This window comes from Muntiacus reevesi, chromosome 16 (assembly GCF_963930625.1).
Source record: "Muntiacus reevesi chromosome 16, mMunRee1.1, whole genome shotgun sequence".
Lineage (NCBI taxonomy): Eukaryota > Metazoa > Chordata > Mammalia > Artiodactyla > Cervidae > Muntiacus > Muntiacus reevesi.
Genome location: NC_089264.1, coordinates 12,167,331 through 12,187,626, shown reverse-complemented (window position 1 = coordinate 12,187,626; position 20,296 = coordinate 12,167,331). Strand labels below are relative to the sequence as shown.

The 20,296-nt window shown below is 42.9% G+C and overlaps 1 protein-coding gene across 7 annotated transcripts in view; it reads left to right on the top strand.

Annotated features, from left to right (window-relative positions):
• Window positions 1-20,296, top strand: part of ANK2 (ankyrin 2) — a 679,395-nt gene that overhangs the window by 646,395 nt on the left and 12,704 nt on the right. For 6 of the 7 annotated variants that reach the window (XM_065907336.1, XM_065907337.1, XM_065907334.1 and 3 more), the window contains 4 exons: window positions 9,525-9,599; window positions 12,114-12,245; window positions 15,320-15,463; window positions 18,886-19,168. In XM_065907336.1, coding sequence (XP_065763408.1) covers window positions 9,525-9,599; window positions 12,114-12,245; window positions 15,320-15,463; window positions 18,886-19,168 — 634 coding nt within the window. Of the gene's footprint in view, window positions 1-1,690; window positions 7,982-9,524; window positions 9,600-12,113; window positions 12,246-15,319; window positions 15,464-18,885; window positions 19,169-20,296 lie in introns of all 7 variants that reach the window. The other variant, XM_065907339.1, reaches the window with a different exon arrangement.

The window sequence follows — 20,296 nt, the reverse complement described above, 5'->3', positions numbered from 1 at the left end:
TTATATCTGAACAAATCTGTATTAATATAAGTTAAATATATCCTTATATACGCATTTCACAGAGTATATCTCAACAAATATTGATTCTCTCAAGAGAAGGCACTTATGTTTATAAAAAATTTTACATTATTATTGCTTTCATTAATTCCTTTTTATAAAGAGATTTTATTATTCCACTTTTTTCTTTGGTACTAATATGTTTATTTAAATGACCCTTTATTCCCTAGATATGAGCTTATAGGAATTAAAAATTCATCCATCTGACTCAATCATTTTAAAAAAAAAGGTTACTATATTGATATAGTGCCATTAATCCTCCTGAATGAATCACAAGGTATTGTGACTGTTTAAAAATTTTCAAATATAGGCTTACATTTGGCTTCCCTTTGAGGGGGCTACACTGTGCAGCATGTGGGATCTTAGTTCCCTGACCAGAGATCAAATGCTTAACCCCTGTAGTGGAAGCTCTTAACCACTGAACTGCCAGGGAAGTCCCATGTTTGGCTTTCTTTTAGTGTAAAAGCAATCCTAAATAATCTTCATCCAGGTATGAAATAATCTCCAAAGAAGGGCTCTGTTGAAAGGACTACTTGAACTAAGGTCTTTTCATGAGTAAATCCTAAAAGAGTTTGAGTTTTCCTCCTTGCTTTAATGGGTGCAGGTACCCACTACCCATGCCTCAGACATACTGCATTGAGCATCTTGTGTATGGACTTTTAGGCAAATAAATATGCTTCACCATAGTAATGTTTTCCACATTTGTTCTAATTTCTCACCATCCTCCTGCCCGTGCATTTCAGCAAGGCTGCCTCTCCCACCAGTTTTAGTCCACCTTTGCTTTGCATGGAAATAACTTGGCTTACATAAACTGTGCGTGTGTCCCGTGTGACTGTCTCTGATTTGGGTTGCCATGCATCACATTTTAACTCTGGACTCACATATAAGTTTGATCACAATCGTTTTTGTTGTTTTTCTCTCCTTTCCTTTCTTTCCCTCCTTGGTCTGTCCATTACGTGTCTAAGCAAGGAGGTTGCTCCAAGGAAAGGACCATGCCTCTCAGCACAAGACTGTTTGTTTCATTGTTAGGTGTGAATTTCCCTTAGATGAAATGCCGGTTTGCAGCTGATTCAGATATATTTTATATAGTCATTGTATATTGGCAGAACTAAACATGCTGCGTTCCAGATTTTTCTATGATTAAATAATGTATATACATCATTAGGAAGTATTCTGAGTTTGCTACTACTGGCTTTCTCCTAGAGGAAATCAACTATCTGCGATTTCTAATGCTTTTTTCCTTTTTTTCCCATATTCATTTTTTTTCGACATTGATCTGTAACATCTGAACAATCTTGAGATATCTCTGTGTAATTTCACTGCGTTCGTTCTTTGTTTTGTGATTGTGTGTGTCTTGATTATTTGTTAAAGCTTTGTTATATGTGTGGATGTGCTACAAGTGAGAAAATTAAGCAAGTTATTTCCTGCTCATTTTTCCTTTTCAGTTTTTTTTCCGTTAGCCTTGCTTTGCTTTTGTATCCTGAGACCTTGTGGATCCACCATTCCCAGCCCATTTTGTTGTCCCTCCCGCCACGACAGGAAAAGACACTGTGTCGTTTCAGTCCTGATTACATTTGCCAATATCTTTTTTGATTTCCATTTTACTTTCGATGTTTTTCCATTCACATCAAAGATGATGAGACAGAATCTACAGAAACATCTGTCCTGAAAAGTCACCTCGTTAATGAAGTTCCTGTCCTGGCAAGTCCGGACTTGCTCTCTGAAGTTTCTGAGATGAAACAAGATTTGATCAAAATGACCGCCATCTTGACCACAGATGGATCTGATAGGGCAGGTTCCATCAAAGTGAAGGAGCTGGTGAAGGCTGCCGAGGAAGAGCCAGGGGAGCCTTTTGAAATTGTTGAAAGAGTTAAAGAGGACTTAGAGAAGGTGAACGAAATCCTGAGAAGCGGAACCTGCACAGGAGATGAAGGCAGTGTGCCGAGGTCTCAGCCAGAGAGAGAGTTAGTGGAAGAGGAGTGGGTCATTGTCAGTGAGGAGGAGATAGAGGAGGCTAAGCGGAAAGCATCTTCAGAGATCACCGAATACCCATGTGTAGAGGTTAGACTAGAGAGAGAGACCAAAGCAGAAGTAGAGAAAGACTCAACGGGGCTAGTGAACTACCTTACTGAGGATCTAAATTCCTACGTGCCTCCTCACGAAGAGCAGCCCCAGAGGGAGCGAGGTATGGTGGGGGAGAAGCGTGAGGCTCAGGGTCCCCGCAGGCGCTCAGAAAGCGAAGGCAAAGATGCACCCTCAGAGGAGACACAGAGCACCCAGAAACAGCCCAAACCAAGCCTGGGGATAAAGAAGCCGGTGAGAAGGAAATTAAAGGAGAAACAGAAGCAGAAAGAGGATGGTTCACCAGCTAGTGCAGAAAAAACAGAAGTTAAAAAAGGTAGTTCAGAAGAATCATTAGATGAAGACACAGGCTCAGCCCCCGAGCCTCTTCCCGCCGTCAAAGCTACGTCACCTTTGATTGAGGAAACGCCCATTGGTTCCATAAAGGACAAGGTGAAGGCCCTTCAGAAACGAGTGGAAGATGAGCAGAAAGGTCGAAGCAAGCTGCCTGTCAGAGTCAAAGGCAAAGAGGATGTGCCAAAAAAGATAACCCAAAGGACACATTTGGCTGCATCCCCCTCCCTGAAGTCAGAGAGGCACGCGCCAGCGTCCGCCGCCTCTAGAACAGAGAGACACACTTCTCTTTCCTCCTCTGCCAAAACAGAAAGGCACCCTCCGCTATCACCGGCGGGTAAGAACGAGAAGCACTCACCCGTGTCACCCTCCGCGAAGACGGAAAGGCACTCACCGGTGTCACCCTCCGCGAAGACGGAAAGGCACTCACCCGTGTCCTCCTCAAGTAAAACCGACAAACCCTCACCCGTGTCACCCTCGACCAAAACTGAAAGACACCCCCCGGTGTCCTCTTCTGCAAAAACAGAAAGACACCCACCTGTTTCGCCGTCAGGTAAGACAGACAAACGCCCCCCTGGATCTCCCTCTGGGAGAATCGAGAAGCATCCGCCAGTATCTCCAGGCAGAACAGAGAAACGCTTGCCGGTGTCACCCGCGGGAAGGATGGAGAAGCATTCACCTGTCTCAAGCTCCGGGAAGACTGAGAAGCACCTGCCAGTGTCACCTTCTGGGAAAACGGACAAACAACCACCTGTCTCCCCCACCTCAAAAACAGAAAGAATCGAGGAGACCATGTCTGTCCGGGAGCTGATGAAAGCTTTCCAGTCAGGTCAGGACCCATCGAAACATAAGACCGGACTCTTTGAGCACAAATCTGCAAAACAAAAACAGCCGCAAGAAAAAGGCAGAGGTCGGCTAGAAAAGGAAAAGGGGCCGATAGTAACCCCAAGAGAAACGCAGAAAACGGAGAGTCAGACAATCAAACGAGGCCAGAGGTTCCTGGTCACGGGACTCTCAGAGCCCAGAAGAGCAGTCCGTGCTTCCTCCACAGGGTTTAAGAGAGAAGATGGGGCTGGAGAAAAGGAGAAATCTCTCAACCACAGAACACCCGAACCTGTTCAGCCAGTGCCTGAGGAAGAAAGCCATAAAGATAGCGAAGTCCCCAAAGAAAAGCTGGCTGACGACCAGGGAGACATGGATCTCCAGATCAGCCCAGACCGGAAAACCTCCACTGACTTTTCTGACGTCATTAAGCAAGAACTGGAAGACAATGATAAATACCAGCAGTTCCGTATGAGTGAGGAGCCTGAGAAGGCGCAGCTTCACTTAGACCAAGTGCTCACTAGTCCTTTCAACACAACATTTCCACTAGATTACATGAAAGAGGAGTTCCTCCCAGCCCTGTCTTTGCAGAGTGGCGCTTTACATGGCAGTTCTGAGAGCCTGAAGCCCGAAGGGGTGGCCGATTCTCCGTGTGGCAGCCTGATGGAAGGGACCCCTCAGATTAGTTCAGAGGAAAGCTATAAGCATGAGGGCCTAGCCGAGACCCCCGAGACAAGCCCGGAGAGCCTTGCCTTCTCGCCAAAGAAAAGTGAGGAGCAGATTGGGGAAACACATGAAGCTACAGAGTTAGAACCACCACCAGAAAGTCATTCCGAAAAAGGACATCCCTCAACCAAAGATGTTGCCGATGGTTCTGAAGGGCAAGGTGCTGCAGTCACCGAGGCCGCAGAGTCCTCTGCTGAGTGTCAGCTGACAGAGGCCACCCCAGACCCTTCCAAAGACATGTGCCCCCCACAAGAAGGTGACAGCCTTGGTGGTCAAAGTGTATCATTAGCAAAGGAAACACCTGAAGGGCTGCCTGAGGTAGTGACCTGTGACGAAGGTCCACTTGCACACATTAGTCCAGCCCATGAGACGCAAACTGATACCAAAGCTCAGGAATCCACAGCCACCAAGCCCTCAGAGGAGGCAGAGGCCTCGCCATTGTCCGAGGCTGCTGTAAAGGCAGGCTCAGGGACTGAATCAAAGCCCCAGGCAGCCATTAGAAGTCCCCAAGGGTTAGAACTTGCACTCCCTAGCCGCGAGAGTGAGGTTTTCAGCCCCGGGGCTGATGAATCCTTCGCTGTGAGCCACAAAGACTCCCTGGAGGCCAGCCCTGTGCTGGAAGATAACTCCTCACACAAAACTCCCGATTCTCTGGAACCGAGTCCTCTGAAGGAATCCCCTTGCCGTGACTCTCTTGAAAGCAGCCCCGTTGAACCAAAGATGAAGGCTGGAATCCTCCCAAGTCACTTTCCTCTTCCTTCAGCTGCTGCCAAGACCGAGCTCTTCACGGAAGTGGCCTCTGTGCGGTCCCGGCTGCTCCGAGACCCCGACGGCAGTGCCGAGGATGACAGCCTCGAGCAGACGTCACTCATGGAGAGCTCGGGCAAGAGCCCCCTTTCCCCAGACACCCCCAGCTCCGAAGAAGTTAGCTATGAGGTCACGCCCAAAACCACAGACACAGGCACCCCAAAACCGGCTGTGATTCCTGAATGCGCGGAGGAGGACGACTCAGAAAATGGGGAGAAAAAGAGGTTCACGCCGGAAGAGGAAATGTTTAAAATGGTGACCAAAGTCAAGACGTTTGATGAACTTGAGCAAGAGGCAAAGCAGAAACGGGACTACAAAAGGGAACCCAAGCAGGAGGAATCTTCTTCATCCTCTGATGCAGATGTCGACTGTTCAGCAGACACGGATGAACCAAAACACACAGAGTGTGTGGAGGATGAAAGTGATGCTCCTGTGGTAGTGACAACAGAGGGCAGGAAGACTTCTTCCTCCTCAGAAAGTGAACCTGAGTTGACACAGCTGAAGAAAGGTGCTGACTCAGGCCTCTTGGCAGAGCCAGTTATTCGCGTGCAGCCTCCTTCCCCACTTCCATCCAGCATAGACTCAAATTCCAGTCCTGAAGAAATACAGTTCCAGCCTATCGTTTCCAAACAATACACTTTTAAGATGAATGAAGATGCTCAGGAAGATTCAGATAAATCAGAAGAAGAAAAAGATGATAAATCTTGCTTACCTGAAGACAGGCATGCTCCTGCCACTGATGGGCCAGAGATATCTTATGATGATCTGAATGGAGATACTTATCAACCAAAACTTTGTGATAGCCTTGGGTGTGAGATTGGGAGTTCTAGCAACTCAGCTGTTCCTGTCTCTTCGAGTCTCCACAGTTCCCCTGGTGATGATGTCAGTGAGCAGCTAGTTATCCATAAGGAATCACTAGCTCTCCAAGACACTGGTGTGAAAGACCTAGAAGAGGAGCTTGATGTTCCTGGAGTCGAATCTCCACAAGCAGATCCCCCCAGTGAAAGCTCTTCATCTTTCTCCTCTTTACCTCTTTGTCCAGCATCTGAAGCAAAAGGATTAGATGAAGACATGGTCTCTACAGCTTCTGCTACAGAAATGGAGGTCACAAAAACTGACCAAGCTTTTGAGAGCTTACCAGAGGACTGTTCCACTCAAGATTCACTCATTACTACTCAAACTGATAGATCATCCTTGGATGTTCCAGTGTCAGACCTAACAGAGACTGATGAAATCTATGATCCTCAAATCATAAGCCCTTATGAAAATGTTCCTTCTCAATCTTTTTTCTCTGGTGAAGAAAGCAAAACCCAAACAGATACAAGACACACAAGTTTTCATTCTTCTGAAGAGTATTCTGTTACCATCACATCCTCTGTTGAAGCTGTAGTAGAGACAAGCTCCTCTGATGAAACTGTTTCAAGTAAAGAATCTAATTCTGAGGACCAGGTCTTGGAAGCAGAATCCAAACAAGAGAGTACCTTGCAGGAAACACAGTCAGATGGAGCCTCCTCATCTATGGAGCCAACTGGACCAAAAACATCAACAGTTGTTGGTGAACAAATAAGCAAAGTCATCATCACAAAAACTGATGTGGATTCTGATTCCTGGAGTGAAATTCGTGAGGATGACGAAGCCTTTGAGGCTCGAGTGAAAGAGGAAGAACAGAAGATATTTGGTTTGATGGTAGACAGACAATCGCAGGGTACCACCCCTGACACCACTCCTGCTAGGACCCCAACTGAAGAGGGGACCCCAACCAGTGAGCAAAATCCATTTCTCTTTCAGGAAGGAAAATTGTTTGAGATGACCCGAAGTGGTGCCATTGATATGACCAAAAGGTCCTATGCTGATGAAAGCTTTCACTTTTTCCAAATTGGGCAAGAATCCAGGGAAGAGACTCTCTCACAAGACGTGAAAGAAGGGGGTACAGGTGCTGAGCCCCCACAGGTGGAGACATCAGCTGAGTCATTAACACTCTCAGAATCAAAAGAAACAGTGGACGATGAAGCAGAGTTACTCCCAGATGACCTGAGTGAGGACGTAGAAGAAATACACACTTCAGATACCCCACTTAGCTCCCAAATAGACATTTCAGCCTCCATAGAAACATCCATGAAAGAGGCTCCTTCTACAGGGCTCGAGGACCTACCCACCAGGCACATGGGTGATTCCGTTCCTCTGTCCAGTGTGAAGCAGCCAACTTGCCCTGACTTCCCTGAACAAGTTGTACAAGTTCAGTTAGATTTTCCCACAGTCACTAGGTCTGTATATTCAGATCGGGGTGATGATTCTCCCGATTCCTCCCCAGAGGAACAGAAATCAGTCATTGAAATCCCTACTGCACCCATGGAGAATGTGCCTTCTACTGAGAGCAAATCCAAAACCCCTGTAAGGACTATCCCCACTTCAACCTCAGTACCTCCATCGGCGGAATATGAGAGTTCCCTTTCTGAAGATTCGCTACCCAGCCTGGATGAGGAAGGTAAAGAAGATGAAGCAAAACCAAAGTCTAAAATCCCCATGAAAGCGCCTGCCCAAAGAGTGGAGCAGCAACCTTCACATCTAGACTCACCTCTGAAGAAGACAGATGGTCCCCAGGGACAGGACTTGACAAGCAGCACACCAGATGATAGAAGCAAATCTGAATCTGATGCCAGTTTGGACATGAAGACCAAATGTCCAGTAAAAATGAGAAGTTATATTGAGACAGAAATAGAAAGCACAGGTGAGGAAGAGGAGCTTGAGTTAGAATCAGAGGAAGGGGCCACAAGACCAAAGATATTTGCATCCCGATTGCCAGTAAAGAGCAAAAGCACCACATCTTCCTGCAGGGGGCCCACAAGCCCCACAAAAGACAATAAGGAGCATTTCTTTGATCTTTACAGGAACTCCATAGAATTCTTTGAGGAGATTAGTGATGAAGCTTCCAAGTTAGTGGATAGACTTACACAGTCAGAAAGGGAGCAAGATTTAGTTTCAGATGATGAAAGTAGTAGTGCCCTGGAAGTTTCAGTAATTGAAAATCTGCCACCTGTTGAGACCGAGAACTCAATTCCCGAGGACATCTTTGACACAAGGCCCATTTGGGATGAGTCCATTGAGACTCTGATTGAACGCATCCCTGATGAAAATGGCCATGACAATGCTGAAGGTATTTGCCAGCTGCTGAGATTCCCTGTGCTACGCATGTCATAACTGTGATATAGTTTTTTTTTTGTCTGTTTTATTTGGTGATTTGTGTCTCATTTCCTTTAAGCTTTCTGTAGTGGTTACTATGTTTGTGTAAACCCTTTGTGTTTTGTGCTTTCTCTGTATACTCTTGTCCGTGGAAACAATCTCAAGATTGAGTAATGAGAATGCTTATGGAAAACATAAACATGATCGGCAGGCAACCAGGATCTTGCCTTTTCTCTAGCTGCTGCACGTGAGGCCATGCAAGTTTTGAGTTTTGTTGTTCTGACTTTCCAGGCTTAGCCTCAAATTAAGCACATGGATTTATTTGGTTTGGTTTTGTTATTATGAGGATTCATTGCTTTCTCTTCTTACCTTTCTGTACTTTGAAATAATTAGTACTTCGCAATTTTATGATCATTAGAAAGCCATTTGTACAAGAAGATTTCACATATCATGAAATATTAATTGTTGTGGATTTGTTTTTGATTTAGAAAGGTTGGATTTCAGATACCAATGGTAAATACTTTAAGCAATCATAAGGTAAAAGCATGCTTTTCATTTATGCAACAGATGAATAGAGAATGGACTCTGATTAAATGCAGCAGACAACGAAAACTCAAACTTTGCATGATTTAAGTTGACTGTGAGGGGATGATGACCCTTTGAATTATGAAAAAAGGAAACCATAGATGGCTTTGAGAAGAAGCCTCTTGTCTTCCAATATCTCTACAATAAAGACTATTATTCTTAAATTTGGATTATAAAAAATGGCATGATACCATGACCTAAACTGCTGCCCATCAATTAATGGAAGTTAAAAATAAAAGGCAAAATTGTTGTCTGTGGGAGTATTATCTGAGTTTACTTAGTAGTAAGCAGACAGAAACTTTGCCCAAAAGACATATATACATACTAATATAATATACACATGCAATTATGTACATTTTATTCTTCCTTCTTCCAAGGTCACCAAGATCAAGAAAAACGTTGTTTCTGGCCATATAGGAAAAAACCGGGATGGTCTGATCAACCCGTGATCTAGGTCTCTTTTGAATCTTGGATGTGATTTTTTGCTCTGTGACTCGGAAGTCATCTCATACTACCACAGGCAATAATAGGAGGTCCTAACCAATTACGCCACTTCTCCGTTCCATTTATGATTTTTCTGCTGTTTGATGAGCAAGATGAGTATCTTAGGGTGGGCAGTATCCTCTCAGACAATTTAAGAGGAAAGTCGTAAGATTACTAGAAATCAGTAACTTATGCAATATGTCCAATGACTAGTCTTGATTAAAGAGATATGGAAGCAGATGGTTTTCATGATTTTTATTAAATGTATTCCCCCATTCCATTCCAGAAATCAGGCAAACACACAATTTAATATGATTTAAAATGTAATAGTTAACTTGTGCTGTAATCAAATATTTGGACAATTGACTCTCTTTCTTTGGATGATCAGTACTGTGGTTCCTCTCCTGTCATGGGCAACTTTTGGCCATTCTGTTTTTGACCTTCTGTAGATCAACAGGATGAGCAGGAACGGATTGAGGAAAGGCTGGCATATATTGCTGATCACCTTGGCTTCAGCTGGACAGGTAAAATGCATATGACCCATTTCTTCAACAAAACCTGCTTGGTTTGAGTGACATAGTTTGCTTCAGCCAAGTGTCATTAACAGTGAGAAAGGTCTTTTTTTTTCCCCCTTAAGGAAGACCACACAGAATAGTGTGAACAGTGATAAACTGTGAACTCAAAAATCGAGGATCTGCATCAACTCACTGTGTGAACCAGGGCCAGCCTCTTATTGTCTCTGGGATTTTGAATAATAGAACATTAGATTGAGAACAAAACAACTCCCCCCACCCTCCTTTGGATATCTAAATTTTGGAGAGATAACTGTGTTTCAAAACCATTGTTAGATGCAGTTGTCATAGAATTTAATTTGAAATTCAACCAGGGTTTCTTGTTTTAGATACCTTGTATCAGATATTTTCATTGTGAACAGTACTAAAGTTAACTTCAAATGGAAGTTAAAATACTATGAATGAGATGTTCACTGATTTTCTGAGAAATAGGAATGTTTCTGTTTGGAAATCATATGTTAAATAATTTTTTGATGCAAAGTGAATTCTAAAGTCAATGTGGTTTATTTACAAATCAGGATTTAAAAGGTATACCCTTTCATCTTTCCTATGATATAACATACTAAAGCAAGATTGTCAGAATTTTTTTCTTTTTCCTGGGTTTTTTTTTTTTTTTGGTCTGACTTTTATGTCATTTGTGACTACTTAACTGAAACAGTTTTAAGGGCTTCCCTGGTGGTTCAGACAGTAAAGAATCCACCTGCAATGTGGGAGACCTGGATTTGATCCCTAGGTTGGGAAGATATCCTGGAGAAGGAAATGGCTACCCACTCCAGTATTCTGGCCTGGAGAATTCCATGGGCAGAGGAGACTGGCAGACTATGTAATTAAAACATTATAAAGTTAATATTAAGCTCCTTTAGTTTCTTAAAGATTTGGTATGAAGTCATAATACTCTTAACAAAGATAATTGATAATGTAGAATAAATGACTGAAATAGTTTAAAGTAATTTAATAATACTGATCATATTTATTTAATTGAGGAATTCAGAGGAAGGGAGAATCTCAAAATATCCCTAGTTGACTTGTTAAATAGGTAGCTTTCTGAATTGTTTATTTTGCCTTTTAAGTATGTATGTATATGTATGTTAAATGCAATATCTATTATAGTTGGTGAAAATTCAAACCTTAAAATCATATGGAATGGTATAAAATGCAAAGTAAATAAGTCCCTCACACTTACCTACATCTTACCTTCGAGCTCCATTCCTCAAGGGTAACTGCTAACACTTTCTCGTGTATTCAGACAAAATCTGCAGTGCTCACATCTATGCCTATTATTTAAAAAATAAGCTGTGTAATTAGCAGTATTTCTCATTAATAATCCATCAGCATAGAAATATCTATGTAATTCTTTTAAATAAATATTTAGTCCCACTGTATAGGAGGCCGTTTTATCAGTGGCCTTTGTTGATGGATACCTAGGTTGTTTCTTGTTAGTTGCAGTGAATATCTTTGAGCACTGGTAGTTTTGTGGCTGTGTCTGTAGGCCTTGGGCGGGCTTCTCTGGTGGCTCAGAGGTAAAGAATCCATTTGCTAATGCAGGAGATGCAAGAAGTGTGGGTTTGATCCCCGGGTCGGGAAGATCATCTGGAAAAGAAGTGGCAATCCACTCCAATATTCTTGCCTGGAGAATTCCATGGACAGAGAAGCCTGGCGGGCTACAGTCTATGGGGTTGCACAGAGTCAGACATGACTAAGCACGCACACACTGTGGGGCATACCCCTAAAAGGGAAATTGCTGGGTAAAGGATGTGTGTATTTTTAATTTTGAAAGATATTAGCAAATTACCCTCTAAAGAGGACACCTCACTTACACACACACACACACACACACACACACACACACACACACACACACTCCAATACATTAGCATCCATGTAGAATATTAATGGTATAGACTTTAAATATGAACTTTGTGGCTTCTTCCCTAGGTCACTTAATGCTTCCGAGACCTTTTATTCATATGACATAGTGTTATAAAAAAGAGTTTATCCAGCCACCATAATATAGCTGCAAAACCAATATTTATCCAAGTACTCAGAAACAGGATTTATAGTATTTGAAAATTACCTAATTATGATTAAAAGTGAGACATGGTCCCTTCTACTGTTTCACTTATTTATTTTCCATTATCTTGGTTAAGAGTATAAGCAAGTATTAATGGTCTCTTCTCAATTTTGGAATTAAATGGGCCTGAATTTACATATTTTATAATCATTGTTTCAAACTTACTTTTTCCACTAGGACAGTGATCAATTCTAAACCCAATTGTAAGGAAAATATCCAGGATTAGTGCTAGAAAAACAAAAGGCATATGAGAGTCTTTTCTAATAAGTAGGAAAACATAAACGAGTTCTGTTACAGCAGTACAAAGAACACATCATTTGCAAAATCACAAGACAAGGTGTTGAGACTCAAACTTTGAAGTTAATGTGTTTACAAAGAAGTATTTTCTCTTCTAGAATTAGCAAGAGAACTGGACTTCACTGAAGAGCAAATTCATCAAATTCGAATTGAGAACCCTAACTCCCTCCAGGATCAGAGTCATGCACTGTTGAAGTATTGGCTAGAAAGGGATGGGAAACATGCTACAGGTAGGTGGGGAGCTATAAATAAAAGGTGATAGGATGAAGGCAGAACTAAGTCTTACTCAATACCTTTCATGCCAGGTGCCATCAATCTGAAGTGCTACTATAAGCAAATGAGAAGAAGCTATAACATTTCTCAAATAACCATCTTGCATAAAACTTCTTGTACTGTGTTTCTGTGAACAGCATTAAGTGGTGAAAAGTGATTCTAGCACTGGTTGCTAACAGGAATGTTATTAAGATCCTTAAATTTTCTAAATATTAACAGCAAACACTTGCTTTATTAGTCTTTGTCTTATTGATGGTACATTACATTCAGTTCCTGCTTCCTTTACTCCTAAATAACTAAAATGGGGGGAAAATGTCAAGTGGATATTCTGACCACATCAAATAAAATGGGAAGTAACCATAACTGCTTCTTATCCTTCAGCGGGTCTAAATTTGCTACTTCCTTTAATATCTCTTTGAAGACCTACCTAGAGACTTCCAGCCCACATTTATTTTTCCTTCTTTTACCATTTTTCTAGACAGGATTGCCAGAAAATAAAAATAAAAATAGAGAGCACCCAGTTAAATTTAAATTTCAGGTAGTCAATAAATGCTTTTTCTAGTATGAGTATCAGTTCAGTTTAGTCACTCAGTCTTGTCCAACTCTTTGCGACTCCATGAACCGCAGCACACCAGGCCTCCCTGTGCATCACTAACTCCCGGAGTCCTCCCAAACTCATGTCCATCGAGTTGGTGATGCCATCCAACCATCTCATCCTCTGCCGTCCCCTTCTCCTCCTGCCCCCATCCCTCCCAGCATCCGGGTCTTTTCCAATGAGTCAGCTCTTCACATCAGGTGGCCAAAGTATTGGAGTTTCAGCCTCAGCATCAGTCCTTCCAATGAACACCCAAGATTGATCTCCTTTAGGATGGACTGGTTGGATCTCCTTGCAGTCCCAGGGACTCTCAAGTGTCTTCTCCCACACCACAGTTCAAAAGCATCAACTCTTCAGCGCTCAGCTTTCTTTATAGTCCAACTCTCACATCCATACATGACCACGGGATAGCCTTGACTAGACGGACCTTTGTTGGCAAAGTAATGTCTCTGCTTTTTAATATGCTGTTTAGGTTGGTCATAGCTTTCCTTCCAAGGAATAAGTGTCTTTTAATTTCATGACTGCAATCACCATCTGCAGTGATTTTGGAGCCCAGAAAAATAAAGTCAGCCACTGTTTCCCCAACATGAAGGGATGGGACCGGATGCCATGATCTTAGTTTTATGAAAGTTGAGCTTTAAGCCAACTTTTTCACTCTCCTCTTTCACTTTCATCACGAGGCTCTTTATTTCCTCTCCACTTTCTGCCATAAGGATGGTGTTATCTGAATATCTGAGGTTATTGATATTTCTCCCAGCAATCTTGATTCCAGCTTGTGCTTCCTCCAGCCCAGCATTTCTCATGATGTACTCTGCATATAAGTTAAATAAGCAGAGTGACAATGTACAGCCTTGACGTACTCCTTTTCCTATTTGGAACCAGTCTGTTGTTCCATGTCCAGCTCTAACTGTTGCTTCCTGACCTGCATGCAGGTTTCTCAAGAGGCAGGTTAGGTGGTCTGGTATTACCATCTCTTTCAGAATTTTCCACAGTTTATTGTGATCCACACAGTCAAAGGCTTTGGCATAGTCAATAAAGCAGAAATAGATATTTTTCTGGAACTCTACTGCTTTTCTGATGATCCACCGGATGTTGGCAATTTGATCTCTGGTTCCTCTGCCTTTTCTAAAACCAGCTTGAACATCTGGAAGTTCACATTTCACATAATGCTGAAGAATGGCTTGGAGAATTTTAAGCATTACTTTACTAACGTGTGAGATGAGTGCAGTTGTGCGGTAGTTTGAGCATTCTCTGGCATTGTCTTTCTTTGGGATTGGAATGAAACCTGACTTTTTCCAGTCCTGTGGCCACTGCTGAGTTTTCCATATTTGCTGGTGTATTGAGTGCAGCACTTTTCACAGCATCATCTTTTAGGATTTGAAATAGCTCAACTGGAATTTCATCACCTCCACTAGCTTTGTTCGTAGTGATGCTTCCTAAGGCCCACTTGACTTCACATTCCAGGATGTCTGGCTCTAGGTGAGTGATCACACCATCGTGATTATATGGGTCATGAAGATCTTTTTTGTATAGTTCTTCTGTGTGTTCTTGCCACCTCTTCTTAATATCTCCTGCTTCTGTTAGGTCCTTACCATTTCTGTCCTTTATTGAGCCCATCTTTGTGTAAAATGTTCCCTTGGTATCTCTAATTTTCTTGAAGAGATTGAAGAGATCTCTAATTTTCTTGAACTTGAAGAAAGTGGGGAAAACCACTAGACCATTCAGGTATGACCTAAATCAAATCCCTTATAACTATACAGTGGAAGTGAGAAATAGATTTAAGGGACTAGATCTGATAGACAGAGTGCCTGATGAACTGTGGATGGAGGTTTGTGACATTGTATAGGAGACAGGAATCAAGACCATCCCCAAGAAAAAGAAATGCAAAAAAGCAAAATGGTTGTCTGAGGAGGCCTTACAAATAGCTGTGAAAAGATGGGAAGTGAAAAGCAAAGGAGAAAACGAAAGATATACCCATTTGAATGCAAAGTTCCAAAGATTAGCAAGGAGAGATAAGAAAGCCTTCCTCAGTGATCAGTGCAAAGAAATAGGGGAAAACAATAGAATGGGAAATCCCAGATATCTCAAGTATGAGTATATCCCATGCAATATTTGGGATATACTTTTACTTTAAAAATTGTTTTTTATCTAAGGTTCACATTTGACAGGACCTCCTACATGTTGTCTGGTAACTCTGCTTTTAGGGCTTCTTACCATGCTGTGTCACCCACTTTGTGTGTTTCTCTTGTTTGTTTGCTTACTTTCACAAAGATCCTTAGTTGGGCTTTGGCTGTTTTTGGTAGAGATATCAAAATTTTAGTAAATTTTTCCTATACTTAAAATGTATCAATAAAAAAAAATCACTAAGACAACTAAAGAAAGAGTTTAAAAGATTAGCCCTCTGATGTAATCAATATTTTTTCTTTAATATCCCAGATACCAGTCTCATTGAATGTCTCACCAAGATCAACCGAATGGATATCGTTCATCTCATGGAGACCAGCACAGAATCTCTCCAGGAGCGCATCAGTCATAGCTATGCAGAGATTGAGCAGACCATTGCACTGGATCATAGTGAAGGTCAGACAGCTTATGTGTGTATGTGTGTCTGTTGTATATGGTTAATTCAGGCAGTGGGACCCACCATCTTCCTTTTTCGAAGGGTTGCCTATGGTCTTTGGTCATACGTTCTTCTCCTCACTACCCTGAGACTTCCTTGCCCATTTTAGGTACCCAAAACTGCTCATACTTTGTTGTTTCATCACTGTCTCAGTCATCGTGAGCTGCTCCAACAGAAAACCATGAGCTCCAACAGAAAACCATGGTAGCTTAAACAACAGAAATTTATTTCTCTTGGTTCTGAAAACTGGAAGTTCAAGATCTGGGTGATAGCATATTAGCGTCTGGTGAGGGCCCTCTTCAGGGTGGTTCACGGCTGTCTTCTTGCTCTTTCCTCACACCAAGGACAGCTGGCTCTATAGCCTCTTCTTGTAAGGGCACTAATCATGTTCATGAGGGCTCTCCCCTCATGATCTAATTCCCTCCTAGGGATACCATTGGAGAAGGCAATGGCACCCCACTCCAGTACTCTTGCCTGGAAAATCCCACGGACGGAGGAGCCTGGTAGGCTGCAGTCCATCGGGTCGCTACAAGTCGGACATGACTGAGCGACTTCACTTTCACTTTTCACTTTCATGCATTGGAGAAGGAAGTGGCAACCCACTCCAGTGTCCTTGCCTGGAGAATCCCAGGGACGGGGGAGCCTGGTGGGCTGCCGTCTATGGGGTCGCACAGGGTCGGACATGACTGAAGTGACTTGGCAGCAGCAGCAGCAGGGATACCATGTCCAGACATCTTCACACTGGGATTAGGGTTTCAGCATATGAATTTGAAGGGGACCCAACGTTCCCAGGTGGCTCAGTGGGTAAAGAATCTGCCTCCAATGCAGAAGACAAAGGCAGATGTGAGTTTGATTCCCAAGTCAGGAAGATCCCCTGGAGAAGGGCGTGCCAACCCACTCTAGTATTCTTGCCTGGAGAATCCCATGACCAGAGAATCTGGTGGACTACAGTTCATGAGGTCACACAGTTGGACGTGACTGAAGCGACTCAGCGTGCACACCAGTAGCAACCATCCGCATGGGTGATCCATCCAGTGCCCTTTCTTCAGCTCCTTGGTGGCATTTCTGATGCTTGTGTCTTTCACTCTACCTTAGTAACCCGCTTCTCTGCCTGCAACCCAAACTGAGTCATCAGTGACTGCACTACTTCCAAGCCCTAACTCGAGGTATTATACTTTCATCCTCTTTTGCTTCTACACAGTCATCCTTCAAACCCACTGCAGCTCCAGCCATTGTTCCAACCTTGTTTTTGATATGAAAATGTCTCTAATTTACCCTCATTCATTTCCATTCTCGCTGACTCATTCTCCTTCTATCTATCTCATCACTGTTTTTGCACTGTCCCTTCTTCTTTCAAGCCTCCAATATTTCTCTTCATTTTTTCCAACCTGATCTTAACTCACATTCCTTAGAAAAAATAAGAATAACTATAAGCAAATGTCCATATCTGTTCACCACAAAATCTCCTGATTTAAGTGCACCTCAGTGCTTATACTCTACCTTCCGTGCTGTATGAAATGCCCTTGCTTTGCTAAAACCATCGTCTCGTCTTTCGTACTGGATTTCATCCTCTTTACCAGCTATGGACTTCACTCCTGCAGTGACCCACTCTGTCTTCCTAATACTAGACCATGCTCTACAGCTTTACAATGTACTTCATAGATCCCAGCTTTAAAAAACAAAGCAAAACAAATAATCTTCTTTCACCCAACATGTCCCCCTGTATGACTATTCTGTTTCTCCAGCCATTTCATGGGAAGTCTCTTCCAAAGAAGAGTCTCACTTTCCCATCTCTACTTTTTCTCCTCCTGTTCTCTGTAGAACTGTCTCTAGAATCCATTCAGGCCAGGTGTGGTCATCACCACTCAACAGAAAAGAATCTTGCAAAATTCACCAATTGCTCCTCATCACCAAATGCACTGAGCAACTCAGTCTTCATCTTCCTTTACCCGCTTGTAACATTTGACACAGAAAATCCCTTCTTCTTCTTCTTAAAATGATACCCTCTGTTCTTGTTCCTTTTTTCCCATTTCACAGGGTAGTCTTCCTCAGTGTCTTTGTGCAGTTTACATTCTGCAAATTCACACAATGGCATGTATTATTGTCAGCAGGCGCCTCATAGCTTGTCCTGTCCCCCATCTCTCCCCCTCTTTCCAAATCCGAGACACCTGACTTCTGGGCTGCTCCCTGGGCGCCTCCGTCTTCTCAGGCTTCTAGGCTCTGGGGCTTTTTGTCCCCTCCATTCTGAGGTGTTCTTCCCTCAGATCATCAGGTACCTTTTTCTCTCACTTTATTCAGGCCTCTGCTCAAGTATCAGCTCCTAAAAGGAGCCTTTTCTGACAAGGTTATCTGAAATACTGGCCCAGTTTTAGTCTGTACTTTTCCTCTGGCTTCCTTGCCCCCAAGAGTTATTATAAATATATATTTGCAGTTGCAAGTTCAGTGAGGCCAGAAACTTTTCCTGTCCTGTTTACTACTGTGTATCCAACATCTAACCATCACCTATTAGATACAAAACTCAGCATATTATATCTATTGAGTGAATAGAGAGATAGATGAATGTCAGTCACATCTCTGCCAAAAATTTTTTCAGTGACTCCTTATTGCCCTTTGATATAATGAAATTCCACTGAGACCTTTCATGAAAAGAATACTAACCTCAGAGTGTTGTTTAATACATGTGAATACTTGCAGAGCACCTATAATAGTGCCCATGCTGTGCTAAGTCGCTTCAGTCATGTCCAGTTCTTTGTGACCCTATGGACTGTAGCCCCTCAGGCTCCTCTGTCCATGGGATTCACCAAGCAAGAACACTGGAGTGGGATGCCATGCCCTCCTCCAGGGGATCTTCCAGATCCGGGATTCAAACCATGTCTCTTATGTCTCCTGCCTTGGCACACAGGTTCTTTACCACTAGCACCACCTGGGAAGCCCATAATGGTACCTGATGTATAGTATAAATATTCAGAATGTGTTAGCTATTAGTAGTAGTAGTAGTGGTATTTTTATTACCATTCTTATTAACCCTCTTCTTAATGATGTAGATTTATGCCTTGACTGTTGCAGGGAATTTCTGCTTATCTTTAAGTCTCCTAAAGATGTCTCACCCTCTGCATTTCCTTTCCTGATTCTTTAACCCTGTTGGGTGCTTGGTATTCATCAACTAGCACTGGTGACCCAGTCAATGTGCATTTTAATATTTCTTACTTGCCTTTGCTTCCCTAGATGGTCAGCATTAGATGGAAAGCAGACACAGTGCTTCTGTCAACTTTGTAACCATGAACCTATCACAGATGTGGCATGTAGTAGTTACTTAATAAATACCTACTTAATATAGTTTAGCTTCAATTAAACATTTAATTTGAATCATTCTCCGCTCTAGGGTTCTCAGTGCTGCAAGAGGAGCTCCGCATTGCCCAGCACAAACAGAAAGAGGAGCATGCTGCTTCTAAAGAGGACGAGGCCTCTGACCACCCTCCCATCGTCTCAGAGGAAGACATTTCTGTTGGTTACTCCACTTTTCAGGATGGCATTCCCAAAACTGAAGGCGATGGCTCCACAACAGAGCTCCTTCCCCAGACTCACAAGGAGCAAGTTCAACAGGATTTCTCAGGGAAAATGCAAGACCTGCCTGAGGAGTCATCTCTTGAACAGCAAGAATACTTGTGAGTTGCAAAAGAAAGCCTGTGCTGGGTCACTCCAGAGATGCCAGCCCACATGGCGAGGGTGCCAGGCATATCCAAGCATAAAGCGTTTTCAGATAGTTCTCAAATGACCCCACAGATAACAAATGCCAGAACTAGAGGAAAAGAAGCAAAATATTTAATAGACATCATGTGACAGCATTGCATGGCACAAGTTTGCTTGAACCAATTTCCAATTCGGTGACCTTGGGCGAATGCCTAAGCCCTTGAGTTTCTGTTTCCACATCTACAGATTATGATAATAATATCCACTTTATTCACCTTACGGGGTCAAAGGTCAAGGGTGTGTCTGAAGGCACTGTTGAAACTGTAGACCATGCGGTTATTACTTGTGTATTTGCTGCGCCTCAGTTCTCTGTGTCCGCTGGTTGTGTTCTGACTGGTGCAGTGTGAACAGGGCCAGTGCAGGGGAAGCCACCGTGTGTATTTCAACACAGCTATGAGATGGCTGACAGTAAACACAGAAATGCCACACAGATCACTCACACAGACTGAAAGGCCATTAGAGGTTGGAATGGGAATGGAGAGAAGTCATCTGGAGAGCTGCTGGCTCAAGGAAGCTGCAGAGCACCGCGAGCATAGAACTCAAGCTCTGGGCTTCCTGGAAGCAAAAGCAAAAGAAAGTTTCTTAAATGACACTTGTCTAGAAAACCAACCAGATCATGAGAAATGCAGGCGTGTCCCTGCCCTGAAATTCGAGAACAGTGTGTCAGGAGGTTCCTTGTCCTTGAGTGAGCTTTATGCTGAAATCACTGCAACTGGAGAAGGGGGTAAAATGGGCATTGAGATGACCTTGCCTTCCACAGAGCACCGCCTTCTCACCCACCCGCCTGCAGATTGTAGAGGAGAGCATACAGGAGAGGTCAGGAAAAGAGAGAAGGAAGAAGAAAAAGATGGGAAGCAAAGAGGGACTATCAGAAAAGCACTCAGGGCATTTAACATCTGTAGAGTGACAAAAAATTATAATAAAGTAGGGGAACATTTTTTTTCTTTTAGAAATTGAGATGATAGGAACTTCCCTTGTAGTCTAGTGGCTAAGACTCCATGCTCCCAGTGCAGAAGACCTGGGTTCAATCCTTGGACAGGAAA